At 42.8% G+C, this 17,541-nt stretch overlaps 1 protein-coding gene across 4 annotated transcripts in view; it reads left to right on the top strand.

Moving 5' to 3' along the window:
• Positions 1-17,541, top strand: part of LOC120913588 (SLAIN motif-containing protein-like) — a 53,894-nt gene that overhangs the window by 20,382 nt on the left and 15,971 nt on the right. For 3 of the 4 annotated variants that reach the window (XM_040323631.1, XM_040323633.1, XM_040323630.1), the window contains exons 2-4: positions 102-719; positions 9,869-10,008; positions 14,134-14,283. In XM_040323631.1, coding sequence (XP_040179565.1) covers positions 115-719; positions 9,869-10,008; positions 14,134-14,283 — 895 coding nt within the window. In that variant the 5' untranslated portion in view covers positions 102-114. The remainder of the gene's footprint in view (positions 1-101; positions 720-9,868; positions 10,009-14,133; positions 14,284-17,541) is intronic. The other variant, XM_040323632.1, reaches the window with a different exon arrangement.

Raw genomic sequence — 17,541 nt, 5'->3', positions numbered from 1 at the left:
CGGACTGCAGAGTATTCAGATTTCCATTGTGATATGTTTAATAATCAGTTTATAACAACTGGCATACCATTTTTTAAAGGCTGTCCCATCTTGTCTTGCAGTGACCATTTGACAATGGTGGTCCCTGAAAATCCTGTCAATCAGCATGATCATATGGTAGTGGCCGACGACAGTATGGATACGGAAGCTGAATCAGACTACAACCCTGACCTGAAGGAAGTACGCAAGCTTCAGGAACTGGTCAGAAGGTTGGAAATTCAGAACCAGCAGCTGAGGGTAAAGAAGACTCCACAGAGCAGCAATGACAGCGGTGTTGATAATCATCTCTCTACCATTCACTGTACCGGAGTCATGAACAGCATGAACATCCAGCCTGACATGGGAGACCTGGAGATCATCCCCAACCTTCATTCTAAACTGGATCCAAGTCACTTAGAAAAGGAAAACATCCCTCGTTTAAGGATGGACTCACAAGTGCAGTATGACAAGGTGTGTGCCGACTCTAGGCTTGCCAACAAGGGAGGGAATCACTGTGATATGGACGATAGCTCTATCTTTAGCCTGGATGTCAGCAGCAGAACGGAGCAGGAGGACAGCTCTGGCAGTATGTCTGAACGGGGCTCCAGTGGGGTTTGTGGGGATCTTCTGGATGAGACGGCCCTTGATGAGGTTGATGTTCTGGCGCTGGACTCGTGCAGCGAAGACGAGGAAGACTGCTGGTAAGTGTGACTTTTAAACTGCCTCTCATCTAAAACAGTGGTTCTCAATCTTCTAGTGCCGTGACCCCTTGATAAAATTTCCCCAGTTGTGGGGATCTCTAACAGTAAAATTATTTTGTAGCGTTGGTTGTCGGCACCCAAGGCAAGACATGTAATTTGTACCCCTAACCCACGGACATTTAGCGCTCCGAGTCCCTTCCACTTATACAGTATTATATCCCATTATGCTACATTTTAGGATGTACCACTTTTTCTTTTGTTCTCCTTTCTTTCCCTTTTATCTCTCTATCCTAATTTTTTTTTTTTTCCCATCACTCTCTAGCCGTCTTTCTTGTTTAATGGCAACTATAATCACAGGTAGTGTTACTCACTGTGTCTCTGAATTTGTGGTGTCTCGCAGCAGTGACACCTATGCCGAAATAAGGAGATAGGGTCTCCTCCAGCCCCTCCCACTTCATTCTTTACCAGTCAGCTGACCTCTAGTCTCTGCCCCCCAGAAATGCTGTGAACTGAGTGGGTGGCTGTGAAAAAGCTGAGTTGGCAGCCGCAGGCTCCAGGGACAGCCCTGCTGGGCGGCTGCAAAAAGGCTAGGAGAGCAGTGTGGGCTTCAGGAACAACCCAGGATTCGGTGACCCCTGGCAAAAGCTCTGCAGGTGGGGTGTGCATTTATTTTTATTTTTTTTACGCCTAGAGATGAGACTGTATTTTGGGAACCTCATAAACTGATTTTCACCAGACGGGGTTCCTGTTAGTTTTTCTCAACTTGATTTTCTCTATCAGTGTTCTTGAGCATCTGATGGTCATGTAGGTAGATTACAATAAGCAACTCAGTGCCAGCTGAAGATGGAGATCTTTCCCACATACTAGAAATGTAAAGGCTACTTGCAGACCCTGTGTTGGCTCTAGCTGTCTGTTATTACCAATAGCTGTTGTATGGATTGGATGAACTTTAATGTATGTGCCAGTGGAGATTGGAGGGGGGGTGCTGCAGGCACCAGCAATGGCAATCAGGTGGGATAACTTATCCAGGTTAGTAGCCCCCCAATCTCCTGGGTCATCAGGGAAAGGCTACAGACATACAGGCAGTACCCGAGTTGCAAACATACGACTCATAACGGAGAGCGGAGGCAGCAGAACCTGCTGGGTGAGTACCTTGCTGCTCACCGCATGCGGACATCTACCAATTCCACATCACTGCATGGCCAGTTAGCCCTTCACTATGCTATCCAAAACATAATATTTTTTTTGGCACTTAAAAAATTGTACATATTCAAACTTGCATACAAATGCAACTTAAAGGGTAACTAAAGGAATATTTTTTTTAAGCTAAATAGCTTCCTTTACCTTACTGCAATCCTGGTTTCATGTCCTCATTGTTCAATTTTGCTCTGATGTTGCTGTAATTCCTCTCTGTTCTGGACACTTCCTGGTTGTCTGTTTCCTGATGACCACAGTACTGGGAGATTCTTGTTTCATTTTCCAAACCATCACTGCTCTATGGCTCTATGGCACATGCAAAAACGAAACTAGATGCAAAAACGAAACTAGAGGTACATTATATGATTGATTTTTTATCTATTTTTAATCAATTTTAAAAGGAATCCGTTAACTATTATGTCTCTATACCCTGTAAACGGTAATTTCAGCAAAAAAAATGTTTTCCTTTACAACTCCTTTAAGAACAAACCTACAATAACCTTGTTTGTAACTCAGGGACTGCCTGTAAATGTTTTTATCTTGTTTAATCAAAATGAGAGGAAACTTGGCAGATAATTTTTTCCTGTAGCCAACTTGATCCTCTGAGGCTTAATGCCCCGTACACACGACCGCATTTCCCGTTGGAAACAAGTTGTTTTTTCCGACGGAATTCCACTCAAGCTTGTCTTGCATACAGACGGTCACAAGTTCTCTGAACTTTCGAGCATTAAGAACGCGGTGACGTACAACACTACGACGAGGCGATAAAAAAAAGTTCAATGCTTCCGCGCACGTGTTGAATTGTTTCCGAGCATGCAGGTTTTTTTCCCGTCGAATTGCATACAGACGAACTGTTTTTCTGCTAGGAATTTTTCCCGTCGGGAAAATGGAGAACCCACTCTCTATCTTTTTTTTTTTCATCAGTTTTCGCATTGGAAAAAGTCCGATGGAGCATACACACGGTCGGGATTCCTGACCAAAAGCTGTTATCGGACTTTTTCAGACGGGAAAATCGATCGTGTGTACGGGGCATCAAAGGGAGCAATTGGCTGGTGATTTCTGATGTCCAAGTTTCTCCCTCAGCTGCAGGATCCAACAGTGTTCATTGGGCCAAAGGGCTTAATACATTTTTGCCCATTTTCTTAAAGGGGTTGTAAAGGTACAATTTTTTATTTTTTTTTCCTAAATGACTTTCTTTCCAATCCTCCTTCACTTACCTCATCCTTCGATTTTGCTTTTAAATGTCCTTATTTCTTCTGAGAAATCCTCACTTCCTGTTCTTCTGTCTGTAACTCCACACAGTAATGCGAGGCTTTCTCCCTGGTGTGGAGTGTCGTGCTTGCCCCCTCCCTTGGACTACAGGAGAGTCAGGATGCTCAGATGAAGGAGCTTTGTGTTAGTGGGCGTCCTGACTCTCCTGTAGTCCAAGGGAAGGGGGCAAGCATGACACTCCACACCAGGGAGAAAGCCTTGCATTACTGTGTGGAGTTACAGACAGAAGAACAGGAAGTGAGGATTTCTCAGAAGAAATAAGGACATTTAAAAGCAAAATGGAAGGATGAGGTAAGTGAAGGAGGACTGCACTAAGGTAAAGGAAGCCATTTAGGAAAAAATAAATTTTACTTTTACAATCCGCTTTAACTTGTTGTCACTTTGTATTGGCTTGATTGCAAATGACTCATGTCACCTCATTGGGAGATTGTTGTGAGTGGATGTAGAGGGTGGGTCAAGCACAGGTGAAGGATACTGTAAATACAGCACACAAAGCGACTAATGCCTAGTGCGCACAATGAAAAATATCAATAAGCGATCTACGATAATCTGATCGTTGGTACACAGCTTTGGAGAGACAATCGCGATAGTTCAGCCAAAATTATCCGAAGGAGCAAACACAATTTTTTTTCTCTCGTATGATACAGAACAAATGATTTTCATTTAAGGAGTACAGTATTGGTGCGGGGGGGGAAAAAAAAATCAGAACACCACGCATGCTTGAAAATGAAACTACATTAGAATATACAACACCTGGGAAATTGTATTCTGTTGTACGAGAATTTTTGTAACTTTAGTGTACTCTTCATTATCAAAATTAGATGAAAATGCAAAAAAAAAACACCCCAAGAAACTGACTATTATTCGCCTGATGTTCAGTCTGTACAAGGCTTAGACCCCATTCACACCTAGGCGTTTTTACGCCTGTAGCGCTACGCCTCTGCCGCCAGAGGGCTGGAAATACATGTCCCTCTATGGAGATGGTTCACATCTCCACGCCGAACGCCGGACGCCTGTCGCCTGCGGCGTGAAAAAAGGTCCCGGACCTTTTTTTCAGGCGTCTTCGAGCGTTCGGCTAGGAGATGGCAATCATCTCCATAGAGGGGGTCATCTTGGGACACATCTAGGCGGACAATACCCGCGTTTTGTCGCCGCAAATCGCGGTACAAAACGCCGCTATTTTTACCGCGATTTGCGGCGACAAAACGCCGCGATTTCGTCCGTCTAGATGTGAATGCAGCCTTAAAGTGGATGTAAACCCGATTCATGAAATTTGAGCTGGGCACATATATCTGCCGTGTTTTGTTATATCCTTTCAATGAGCCAAGTCTTAGGCCGCATTCACACCTGAGCGTAGCGTTTTGTCGCGCGTAATAACACGTATTCGCGCGTTTGTATACAGTGTTGTCCGACGTTTTTGAACTTCGTCGTTTTTTATTTTAGCCAATAGGAAAAATGCTCATCTCTTTCATTACTTGTTGCTATGTTTGTAGATTTTTTTTTTTTGTCTTCTTCCTGGGTGAATATTCTATTTCACAGAACAGATTAAAGCGACAAAACGCCAGTAGAAACGCTCGTTGTCGCGCTAGATGCTTGAATCGAGCGTTTCCATTAGTTTCTATGGGAATACAAACGCTCAAAAACGTCCAAATCGGCCCGATTCACGCGACAAAAAAGGGTCCAGAACTTGTTTGAGCTATAGGCTGCATTCACACTTGAGCGTAGGTCGTTTTATACGGCGTTTTTTTCTGGCGTTTTGTCCCGCGTATTCATGCTTATTTGCGCGTTTGCATACAGCGTCGTCCGACGTTTTTGTACTTGGACATTTTTTATTTTAGCCAATAGGAAAAATGATCATCTTTTCATCACTTGTTGCTATGTTGGTAGATTTTTTTTATCTTCTGCCTGGGTGAAATGTTCTATTGATTAAAGCGACAAAACGCCCGTAGCAAACGCTCGTTGTCGCGCTAGTCGATTGCATCGAGCGTTTCTATTACTTTCTATGGTAAATGGAAACGCCCAAACCACCCGATTCGCGCAACAAAAAAGGGTCCGGAACTTGTTTGAGCTTCAGGCGTTCGGCGTCAGGCGTTTTGGACCGGAGATGTGAACCATCTCCATAGGGAATAATGTATTTTTTCCCCTCTAGCGTTTTTTAACGTCGCGCTTCAGGCGACAAAACGCTCGGGTGTGAATGCAGCCTCAGGTGTTCGGCTTCAGGCGTTTTGGAGTGGAGATGTGAACCATCTTCATAGAGAATAATGAATTTTTTCCCCCTCAGGTGTGAATACGGCCTTATAGCTCTCTTCTGAACGGTTCCTCTGTTATCAGCCTGAGAACTCCTGACATATTTTTTGGCTTTTTAGACAAAATCAGCCTGAGTATTTTGTCAAAGGAGGTTGCTAAAATAGATTAGCAGAGATCAGCTCCTATTATAAAACAGCTCTGAGAGTCTCTGCCTATGATGGGAGGGGGTGTGTGTGCCTTTCCTCCAATCAGCAATGTTAGCCATCTTGGCTGTATGCCCAGACATCACACTGTGTTAACCAGGAAGAGAAAATCTCCTAATATGATCTGAACTTTCTAAACGGTATATAAATGTGAAGACAGCAGATATACATATAAAACCTATGTAGGGAGATTTGGTTAATCTCTGTGTATCATCTGAGGCTGTTCACTTCACTGGGTGTATGGAGGGTTTACATCCACTTTAAGCTTTTATGCTCTCACTAGTTTGTTACCCTTGCTGGAAGAAAGAACTACAATTTCACTCTGCAGATACCCTAATGAACTCCCGACCTGATAATCCATGAGAGATGGCTGCCTGTGGCCAAAAATTATTTTTTATTTAAGCATGTGTTATCAACTCTTGTTGCTCTTGTCGTCCAAATTTTTTTTCTTTTTTTTTCTTTTTCTGCTGTGATCTGACAGGGTGTCCACATTTGTTCTCCATGGTTTCACCCCCCCCCCCCCCCCCTCCTCCGTATGTAGTCCCCTTTTTGTGCACTCCCGACATCAGATTTGTAGAGAGCAGTACGTGACTTAATTCCAAACAAATGAGAGGAAAAGACGAGGATTGGGAGATATGGGAATGATGAAAACACTGTGGGAAACCATTTTCTGAGAAATAATTACAGGGCCACTGAGTAGTGTATGCTAGTGGATTTTGTTTTGAGAATAAGTACGTTTATGGAGATGTAATTATTTGAATAGTTGTTTGTTTATTTTTAAACAAAATCTCTGTATAGGATATAAGTGTGTATGTCTACCTCATACAGAGACACACGGTGGAATGCTGGATGTTGCACTGGGTCAAATCACTGCTCAGACCTGGAGGGAGTTCCCATATTATATCATTAGGATTATTCCCAGTAAGCTGATCTTCAGGCTTATGTACTATGAGAGGCTCTCCACAATGGAAAGTATTGTATAGCCCTCATGTTGCAGTGATTGCGCTAGTCTCTAGTAAATTGCTAAGCCATTTATTGGATAATCCTGACAAACGGTGGCCGTGTGTCAGACTTGGATGGATGATGTTGGCCTGCTTCACCCTTTTTGGCTTGGTATGTCTCTCAGATGAAATCTTCCTTCAGAATACCAGGCTCTGTCCTTATCCTTTCCTTCATGAAGGCCTAAATCTTCTCCTGTGTTCTCATAAATAAGATATCAAGCAGAGGGTGGGACAGACTTACAATGGCAGCAGCTAGACGGAGGTTGCAACTTGGGTGCAGGAGGAGGGGGCTTCATCATTGTCAGTCCTGGAAAAGTGTTTCACTATTACAATGTGGGAACCAGTGCGATTCCAGTGCGGCTTTGCGGGTCTCTGGGAGGCAGTTCACACTGTACTATGAAAACCAGTGCAGGATTTAATACAAAGTTAAAGGGTCACTAAAGGACATTTTTTTTTTTTTAGCTAAATAGCTTCCTTTACCTTACTGCAGTACTGGTTTCATGTCCTAATTGCTCGTTTTTGCTTTGATGTTGCTGTAAAACTGCTGTGATCTCCACACTTCCTGGTGTCTGGCTCCTTATAACCACAGTACTGGGAGCTTTTCACAGTGGTCTAAGCTGTCATTACTGTGTGTCTAAAACTTCTCAGGACCAATCAGATTCATTTTAAAAACATAACACTGCCCTGGATTTGTTTGTTTTTGTTCTGTGTGTCTCTTTACTTCACATAAACATGAAACCAGTTTAAAAACGAAAGTGAAACTACAGGCACATTATATGATTGATTTTTATCTATTTTTAATCATTTTTAAAAGGAATCGGTTAACTTTTATGTCTCTATACCCTGTAAACAGTCATTTCAGCAAAAAAATGTTTTTCCTTTAGTGATCCTTTAATGACATCCCCATGACTGGATGAAATGGGGGGGGGGGGGGGGGTTTGACCACCAACAGGCGCCACCAATAGGGTGTCTTCTTTTCTGTTGCAGTCTGCTCCTGCAGGTGGTTTTAATTTAAACCCATCCCTCAAGATCTGGCTGTGTCCTTCAATGAACGCAGAGAAGGATTTTTTTTTGTATTATTGGCATGAGTGGTAAAGCTAGGCACATGAATTTATCCCTTTCTGGTGCTGTAGCCAGTGCTCTGCTTCCATTTACGCAGAAACAATTTTCAGCCTTGAAATATTTAAAGTATGCTGTGCAGTATGAAGGGGGAGAAATCTCTTGACCTAGATTATTATTTTTTTATGTTGAGGGTTGTTCTGAGCAGTCATGTTTGGTATCTGACTGTTGCTTAATAATTGAGAACTATATTTTGGTTCTTAGTTTTGCTTTAGCTTGGTTTTCTTATTTCTCAATTTTAATATTGCGTGGCATGACCATTCCACCTGTATTTGGCATATTTGTGTGCCTATTTGCTACTCCACCCCCCCCCCCCCCAAAAAAAAAATGTGTGTGTATATGTATGTATATATATATATATATATATATATATATATATATATATATATATATATATATATATATATATATATATATATATATATATATATATATATATATATATATATATATATATATATATATATATATATATATATATACACACCTACACACACACACACACACACACACACACACACACGTTGACAAATTTGCTTGGAATCTAGGAGCCAGCTAAAAAAGTTAGGAGCCAGAAAACGCACCCCGTCCCGACGAGCTTGCGCGCAGAAGCGAACACATACGTGAGCAGCGCCCGCATATGTAAACGGTGTTCAAACGCAATTTTGAAGCGTGACATGTTGGGTATGAATTTACTCGGCGTAACATTATCTTTCATAATATTTAAAAAAAATGGGGATAACTTTACTGTTGTCTTATTTTTTAATTAAAAAAAGTGTAATTTTTTCCCAAAAAAGTGCGCTTGTAAGACCGCTGCGCAAATAAGGCGTGACAGAAAGTATTGCAACGATCGCCATTTTATTCTCTAGGGTGTTAGGATAAAAAATATATATAATGTTTGGGGGTTCTAATTAGAGGGAAGAAGATGGCAGTGAAAATAGTGAAACATGACATTAGAATTGCTGTTTAACTTGTAATGCTTAACATGTAATACCGACGGCCACCACCAGATGGCGCCAGCTCACAAAAAAAAAAACCTTCCAAGCCAGGACACTATTTCTAGTCGCCCTGGCGCCCGGGATTTGTCGATCCCTGTGTGTGTGTGTGTGTGTGTGTGTGTGTGATAGATAGATAGATAGACAGATAGAATCTATATATCTATCTATTGTATATATTATTATTTTCTTAAATTGCCAATGTAATATAGTTGTCAGGTCACCCACTGAAAAATATTCTGCAAAGACTACATTTGGTTCTCAATATTACTAAAAGATGATAGAACAGGTTATTGGCGCAAATAATTTGACAACTCATTATCTATGTTAATTGGTTAACAAATTAATCTACCGGTTAGGCTGGCTCCACGCCTATGTCTGCATATTAATGTGCGTTTTTAATAATGTATATGAAATATGCATTTTAAGGAGGATCCCATTCTTTTTTTAAATTGCTTTCTACACGTCAGCAAAGTTAAATGTTGCACCTGACCCTGATGTTGCCGACGTAAACATGTGTGTGTCATTGGGCGACGTCACTGCAAGGCCCAGTTGTCAAAGAGAGCTCGGTCCCCACTAGCTGGTGGGGCTGGCTTCCGATCATGTAAGCCACAATGGTCACATGATAACCGATCCTTTCTGCCCCCCAGGCGTACAAACCCTGGTAAAAGCACGCTGGGGCTGGGCATGAAGGGGTTAACACACCATATTGCACAGATCTGAATACACGGGTGCTGTGTTAAGCAAAAAGTGGATCAGGTGTACAGTTCAAGTTTCATTTAATCGCAAATGGGTTCTTACATTGCGGACTCCTATCTTGGTTAGCCTACCTCATGTCTATAGGTCTAGAAATGATTTATCGGTTTAACACTGACATTGCTTACAACTATTTGTCTGGAGGTCGGTGGCTTTGGGTAAGTCTTCCTATATATATTTAGGCTTTTGCTTTGAAATTCCTTTTCCCTATGCGTTACATGCTGTGGTCCTCATGTGGCCCCTCGGTGATCTGGGAATATCCAGAGCTGAAAGGGGCACAGGTTGCCCAGCATGCATTTTTGTGATGGTGTAAAGGACGTTACATTTATTATAATTCCTGTTTTGTTTTCTGTTTCAAGGCTTTATGTCTCTCCAATGAAGCATGCAATGGCAGAGCAGAAAGCCGATTCTGCCTTACAATGGTGTCGGCAGGTGCTGGATCACCACAGTCCAGAGACGGAGGCTGCTTGTCGGACATTAATTGGCAAGCTTGATCAAGGTGAGTAACAAGAGAACACTTCTATGTTCTATATGCTCTCATTGTTGTGTTTTATACAAGCTAAAGGATTGTTTTTGCACAGAAATGTAAAACTTCTCAGCGTGCTGGAAAATGTGTGCAGATGTTGAACTGTACTGATGGAGTAGGCACATTCAGAGTGGATGGGAAATGGTTCATAGTTCTAACCTGGCTTTTACCAAATGATATTAGTGTATGACTATGCAGGGAGGCCGATTTTACTTAGAGTTGAGAATCTTCACACAATAAATTGACTGAATATTCATTTCAATCATCCAGTCATGTGAGAAGGAAATTGTTTACTTTGAATATCAATTCATATGTAGATGAAATGCATAAAGAGGAATTTGTTTTTCACATGATTGGATAATTGAAGTAAATATTTACTTGCTTTAGTAAGTTGGCCTTATTATGTCTATATGCCTCCAATACCATGCACAGGTTCCCATGTATGGACATCGATGTGGCTTTGCTGTGCAGCGTGAAATGGAACTTCCTGTATGGGATTACAGGTTGCTCTTGATGGGCACTACAAGTCCCAGCATTGCACTACAGGTTGCTCTGGATGGGCACTACAAGTCCCAGCATTGCACTACAGGTTGCTCTGGATAGGCACTAAAAGTCCCAGCATTGCACCACAGGTTGCTCTGGATAGGCACTACAAGTCCCAGCATTGCATAGCAGGTTGGTCTGGGTAGGAGGGATGTGAATATATCTGCGGGGATCGTGTACATATTTATTATATAGGGCAAGTAATGCACATAGGGGAGGTAATCCCCTCCCTGAGCCCCGGTTAACGCTCTCTATATCTCTATATCTGTATGTCTCTCTCTCGTTCCCCCCCCCCCCCCCCGCTCCGTCTATGGTTGTCACTTCCGTGACATATTCTGATGGGTTCACTGGTGTGTACTGTCGTAAATCTTTTGGAACGCATCGCACTTGCGGTTGGAACGCATCGCACATGCGCAGTTTGATTTTGCTGGCCGCAACGTCACTTCCGCAGCATTCTGCGATAGGGAGCAGAATATGACAACACACCGGCTTAGTTTCTGTAATCTCTTATAATCCAGTCATAAAACGACTGATGGAGGAAAGGGCAAAGTACTCTTGGCATTGGCATGCAGTCAGAATCCCATTTTACAACTTTGCTGAAGTAAATTCTAAAGGTTTTCTCATTGTGCTCTTTAATGAACACCTCTAAAGAGATAATATGTATTTATTACGTATAACACACACCCCAAGTTTAGGAGGGAAGTTTAAAGAAAAAAAAATAGCATTTAAATGCCTATCAATGCAGCCTTATCAGTGTCCCCATCTGCAGCCTTGCCCAGTGTCCATCTGCAGCCTTGCAGGTTTTTATATTTTAGCGCCACCAAGATACAGAGCCGGATGTCCTGTGTATTTGTCTTCTCTCGGTTCGTCTTGCAGTCCCGCCCCTTGGCCTGGCTCCGCCCCTTGGCCCGGCTCCTATGATGGACACCGGTCCAATTGTGGGACGTAAAGGCTGGGAGGTGGGACTGGGCGTGACTGCGAGCGGAGCCAAGCCTAGCCGAGTACACGGTACACTCAGCTCGGTCTATTTTGGCAGCGCTCGCTCCTCTTCCCCTCAGAGAAAGCGGGAATCGGCGTATAACAGGCACCCTCGATTTCCCTCTGATTTTAAGGGGAAAAAGGTCACTTTTTTTTTTTTTTATTGCATTTTAGCGTAAAAATGAGCTCTGTCTTTTTGACCCCAGATCTCATATTTAAGAGGTCCTGTCATGCTTTTTTTTTCATTCCTTGTAATAGGAATAAAAGTGACACCATTTTTTTTTTGTTGCAAGAACAGTGCAAAAAAATAAAAGGTAAAATAAGAAAAAAAATATATATTTATATTATCATTTTAAACTTGCCCCGTCCCGCCGAGCTCGCGTGCAGAAGCGAATGCATACGTGAGCACCGCCCACATATGAAAATGGTGTTAGAACGACACGTGAGGTATCACCGCGGTCGGTAGAGCGAGAACAATAATTCTAGCCCTAGAACCTCCTCTCTAACTCAAAACATGCAACCTGTAGAATTGTTTTAATCGTCGCCTATGGAGATTTTTAAGGGTAAAAGTTTGTCGCCATTCCACAAGTGAGCGCAATTTTGAAGCGTGACATGTTTGATATCAATTTACTCTGCGTAACATTTCGTTCACAATATTTAAAAGAATTGGGCTAACTTTAATGTGTGTTTTTTCTTAACCCAAAAAAAGTGCGCTTGTAAGACCGCTGTGACATATAGTGCAACGACCGCCATTTTCTCTAGGATGTTGGGGGGAAAAAATGTATAATGTTTGGGGGTTACAAGTAATTGTCTAGCAAAAAAAATCTTTTAAAATTGTAAACCACAAATCTCAGAAAGAGGCTAGGTGATTAACACCCATTATATTTAACACCATTGTACAGAGCAGCCCTAATCTTATTCGTTGAGTGCCTACCATAGCAAGCCAATTGCCAAAGGGGACACCCGTGCGCGCTTGTTCCGTGCAGCTTTGTGTGCCCCGAACTCACTCATCACTGCTGGCAGTGTCTTGCTGAACCAAGATCTGGCTTAGGTAAGTATCTGGGGGTGGAAAGAGCTGCACTCAGGCTTTTTACCTTACAGTTGTATTAAAGAGCAGCTTCGATTCTCTTCTTTTTCGGGTCCCCCACTGGTGCTCATGGCTCCTCCCCCTCAAGCAGTGCCCCCAGAGAAAGCCGCTTCCCCTGGGGGCACCGCTATGTGCTAGCTCCCAAGCGGCTGCTCTGTGCATCCATAAGACCCTGCCAATGAGCTCCCACTGCTGTTTCAGCCAATGAGGGAGAGTTTATGAAGGAGTGACTCTTACATTTGAATGCAGAGATTAAGATTTATTTATATAGCACTGTTTTTAAGGGCGATCTCACTTTTACTGATTTAAAGTGATACTAAAGTCTCTTGTTATCTTTAGAGGAAAAACATTTCCCATTTACCTGCTCTGTGTAGTGGTTTTGCACAGAGCTACCCAGATCCTCTTCTCTGGTCCCTCTTCAACGCTCCTGGCTCCTCCCTGTTGAGTGCCCCCACAGCAAGCAGCTTGCTATGGGGGCACCCAAGCCAATCGGCAGCTCCCTGTGTCCATACAGCCTTGCCCCCTCTCTCCCCCCATTGGCTAACTGACTTTGAATGCATTAAGATAAACCTGCCTTTACAACCTTTAATTTAATTTAATGAAGGGGTGTGACACAATAAATCGGCAGTGGTATTAGGCCCCTTTAACACTGGCTGTCCGATCAGGTCACCCTGTCAGTTTTTTAGGCAGACCTGATCAGACCCTCAAGTCTCTTCTATGGAGCAATGGATGTCAGCAGACACATGTCCGCTGACACTTGCAGCACTCCGATCCTGTCCGCCAAAAACAGATGGATGGTGGTCCTATTCCCCATCTGTTTGGTGGATCGGATGGCAACGTCCATTCGATTGTCCCATAGAGGAGAGCGGGACTGTCAGTTTCTGCTCTGCATAGCGGAGCGGACATGAACCTGTCATCTGCCTGCTTAGCTGGGATCAGCCGAGAGATCCCCTGTTGAGCAAGTGGATTTCACTTGGTGGCGGCACCCATGTAAAAGGGGCCTTAGGGTTTTTATATGGGACACATAGGGGCTGATTTATTAAAAATGCAGACTGCAAAATCTGGTGCCGCTGTGCATGGTAGCCAATCTGCTTCTAACTTCAGCTTGTTCAATTTAAGCTTTGACAACCTGGAAGCTGATTACTCTGCACAGCTGCACCAGATTTGGCACACTCCAGTTTTAGTAAAGTGTCTAGTTTACGAAGTCTTTAATTCCTGACTATTTTGTCCTGTTTTTTTGTGCAGTCGTTATATATGCCTTGATATGTGACATGCATAAACTGCTGTACAAAGCTTTTTCTTTGCACTTTTATCAGAATAGACCAGGTCACCGGGGGATATATTTATCAGCATGTAAAGATTTCTGGTCTGCTCTGACCTGTAGAATAAGATGGACGAGTTTGTTTTATACTTCAATCTTCTAATGAATGTGTGAAATTCACCCTAATTGTTTAAACTAACCTGGTTATACTTTTAAATTGTCGTTGTAGTGAGTAGATGGAAAAGCCTTTACTGCAGCCCGCTGGCATCACCAAGTGCATATAACGCCAACAATGAGAGCGGCAGTTGTAGCAATACATTAAATTCACCGGGGTGCCTCAAATCCACTAACAAAGCACTACTAACCTGTGGCAGCTCAGGTATGGCATGACTTGTAAACGGCATGAATCCTAACGCATCACCTAATAATTGTATGTTTCCCTAACGTGACCCTAACAATGCATAGATAAATGTTTACATTATGACTGTAAAGATGACTTTTTTCTGACTCTTGACTATGTGGCTTGGCTTGTGTGTAGTAATAATGTACCAATGTATTGTTGACACGTGAACTTGTTTAACATGTTTGCTTTTACTAGAGGTGTTGGGTATAGCAGTATGCACGGCTGCAACAGGTAATGTTCCAGGATCCAGTTAATACAATGAGCAAATAAAACAACCCATGACTTCAAGATCAGAAGAATGAACAGCAAGCTTTGCTCTTGGCTCTCGTGTAACAGTATCAGGATGTTTTCAGCGTTTTTTATACTATTATTGCCATGGTCCTTGGCTGTCAGACTTTGGAGTAGTGCTTGCTGTATAGTTGTGCTTCCAGACACCACAACATAACTGGAGTGAACGCCTGGCACAGAGCAATGACATCTGGGTGGGACTTGCCTGTCCTCCAACAGACTTTGCTCTGCTAGGTACTGCTGCGACAGGTGCTTTTCACCCATGCAACTCCCTTTTTGGCTACTTCTCTGCTACCTTTTTCATAACCAAATAAAATGATTTGATAGCTATCACATTGATCACATAGGAAAATGGAAAATGTTGTTGGTAAGCCTTGAGTCAGAGGAATCGCATGCCTGAGTATTGCTGTAATTATTTTCACAATGCAGTGGAATTGTCATGAGAGGAACATGGTGGTTTAAGAGGTGTGCGATTAAAAATTAAAATTAAAATATATATTCTAATATATTGCAGAATTTTCCGGAATACTGCTTGCTTGTTTTTCATGTTGATCAGCATTTTAAAGTTTGCTTTCCAGTCACGTTGATCAATGGTTTAAAGCAGTGACCTCCAAATGGCGGCCCTTTGCTAGACTTTATCTGGACCTTGGGGCACTATTCTTCCCACTGGCACCAACAGTGCGGCACAATACCTGCCACTGACACTAATGATGGGGCCCTCTTCCTCCCACTATTAATAATAGGGCCGTTTCCTCCCACTATCAATGATGGGGTCCTCTTCCTCCCACTATCAATGATGGGGCCCTCTTCCTCCCACTATTATCAATGATGGGACCCTCTTCCTCCCACTATACTCAATGATTAGGGACCCTCTTCCTCCCACTATTATCAATGATGGGACCCTCTTCCTCCCACTATTATCAATGATTAGGGACCCTCTTCCTCCCACTATAATCAATGATTAGGGACCCTCTTCCTCCCACTATAATCAATGATTAGGGACCCTCTTCCTCCCACTATAATCAATGATTAGGGACCCTCTTCCTCCCACTATACTCAATGATTAGGGGCCCTCTTCCTCCCACTATACTCAATGATTAGGGGCCCTCTTCCTCCCACTATACTCAATGATTAGGGGCCCTCTTCCTCCCACTATACTCAATGATTAGGGGCCCTCTTCCTCCCACTGATGCTAATGGTGGGCCACTATTCCTCCCACTGACCAACCCTGAGGCCATATATAATCTTACTGATGCTGGGCCTGAGACATTTTCTACTCCCACTGGCCACAATCTGCCCCCCCCCTAAAGTCTGAAGGACAGTAAACTAGCCCATTGAAAGGTTTGGAGACCCTTGGTTTAAAGGTATGTTGACATCAGTACTGAAAATTAAACCTTGAGATGCATACATGGAGCAACTGCTGTTTTAAATTCAGATCTACTGCAATACTTTGTTTTCTGGATTTACTCTTTAAAGTGGATCTTTTAACCTAAGTGGCAATGTCTGCTTATTCAAGCCAAGCCAGGAGCACCGAAGAGGGACTCAAGAAGAGGAGGATCTGGGTTGCTCTGTGCAAAACCTGTGCACATGTTCTTTTTAAAGGGAGGAAAAAAAGTAGACTTTGGTATCACTTTAAGTACAGAAGGATGTGCATTGTTCATATTTCATACCACTTTAAACGGTGAAAGAAAAAGTTGGGGGAAGGTAGGCAAAAGTGAATTGGCTATACCCCCTCCCCACAGGTACTTCTACAGTGTTTTAGGGAGATGGAAGAAAGGCAGCTTGAGTATGCCATGGTCCTTGGCTGTCAGACTTTTGAGCAGTGCTTGCTGTATAGTTGTGCTTGCCGATACAACAGACAAAACTGGAGTGAAAGCCTGGCACAGAGCAATGACATCTGGGTGGGACTTCTCCAACAGACTTTACTCTGCTAGGTACTGCTCTGGGCTTCAGCAAAATGGCGGCCTCCAGCGGGAAGAAACCGGAACAATGCTACAATGATTTTGATAGCATAATTGTTATGCATGTTCCTTGCTAAAGAACAATATTTGTTATCAATTTGTTATAGGTAACGCTCCACTTTAAATAGTCTTGCTTGTCCATAGGAATTAGAAGCAGCAGAATGGAATGAAATTCTTGAACAAAATTCTAACACTGAATGTGGTTTTCTTTAAGGGGAAAAACTGTGCATATTGTAATGTGTGTATGCTAGACACAAAATAAGCCTTTCAGCTGGGATTACAGTCAAGTAGCAGGTCTGGACAGAATTCTAATGCCGCGTACACACAATCAAAAATTCCAACAAGAAAAGTCAGATGTGAGCGTTTGGGCGGAAGTTCCGACCGTGTGTATGCTCCATCGGACTTTTGCTGTCAGAATTTCCGCAACAATCCCGGCACACAAAAAACACGCATGCTCAGAATCGAGCAGAAGAGCCGAACTGCCTATTGAACTTCATTGATCTCGGCTCGTCGTACGTGTTGTACTTCACCATGTTCTTGACGGTCGGAATTTTTGACAACATTTGTGTGACCGTGTGTATGCAACACAAGTTTGAGCCAACATTCCGTCAGAAAAAATCCATGGTTTTTCTTGTCGGAATTTCCGATCGTGTGTACGCGGCATAAGAGTTTCGGAAACAAAATTGGTTGACAAAATGATGGCAGGAACAAATACTCAGAGGAACAATTTTCCAAAATTCTGTATATTTTAAAAGAACTGTTCAAACAAAATACCACTGGTGTATATAGTCAACTTGAGTCTCGGATCAAGTTTTAGACATTTTTTAATGGTGTGTGTATTGATTGGCAACATGTTTGTTCTGTGGTGTAGATAACGCTGGCCATAGATGGTGTGATTTTTTTTTTTTTTTACCTGAAAATTGCTGCATTCCTCCAACACTGGCCGTGTTGATGGGGGGGGGAATGCCTCCTGTGGATGTTGGAT

Source organism: Rana temporaria, chromosome 9 (assembly GCF_905171775.1).
Source record: "Rana temporaria chromosome 9, aRanTem1.1, whole genome shotgun sequence".
NCBI classification, from domain to species: Eukaryota; Metazoa; Chordata; class Amphibia; order Anura; family Ranidae; genus Rana; species Rana temporaria.
The sequence above is the reverse complement of the archived record's forward strand: the minus strand, read 5'-3'. Positions and strand labels throughout refer to the sequence as shown.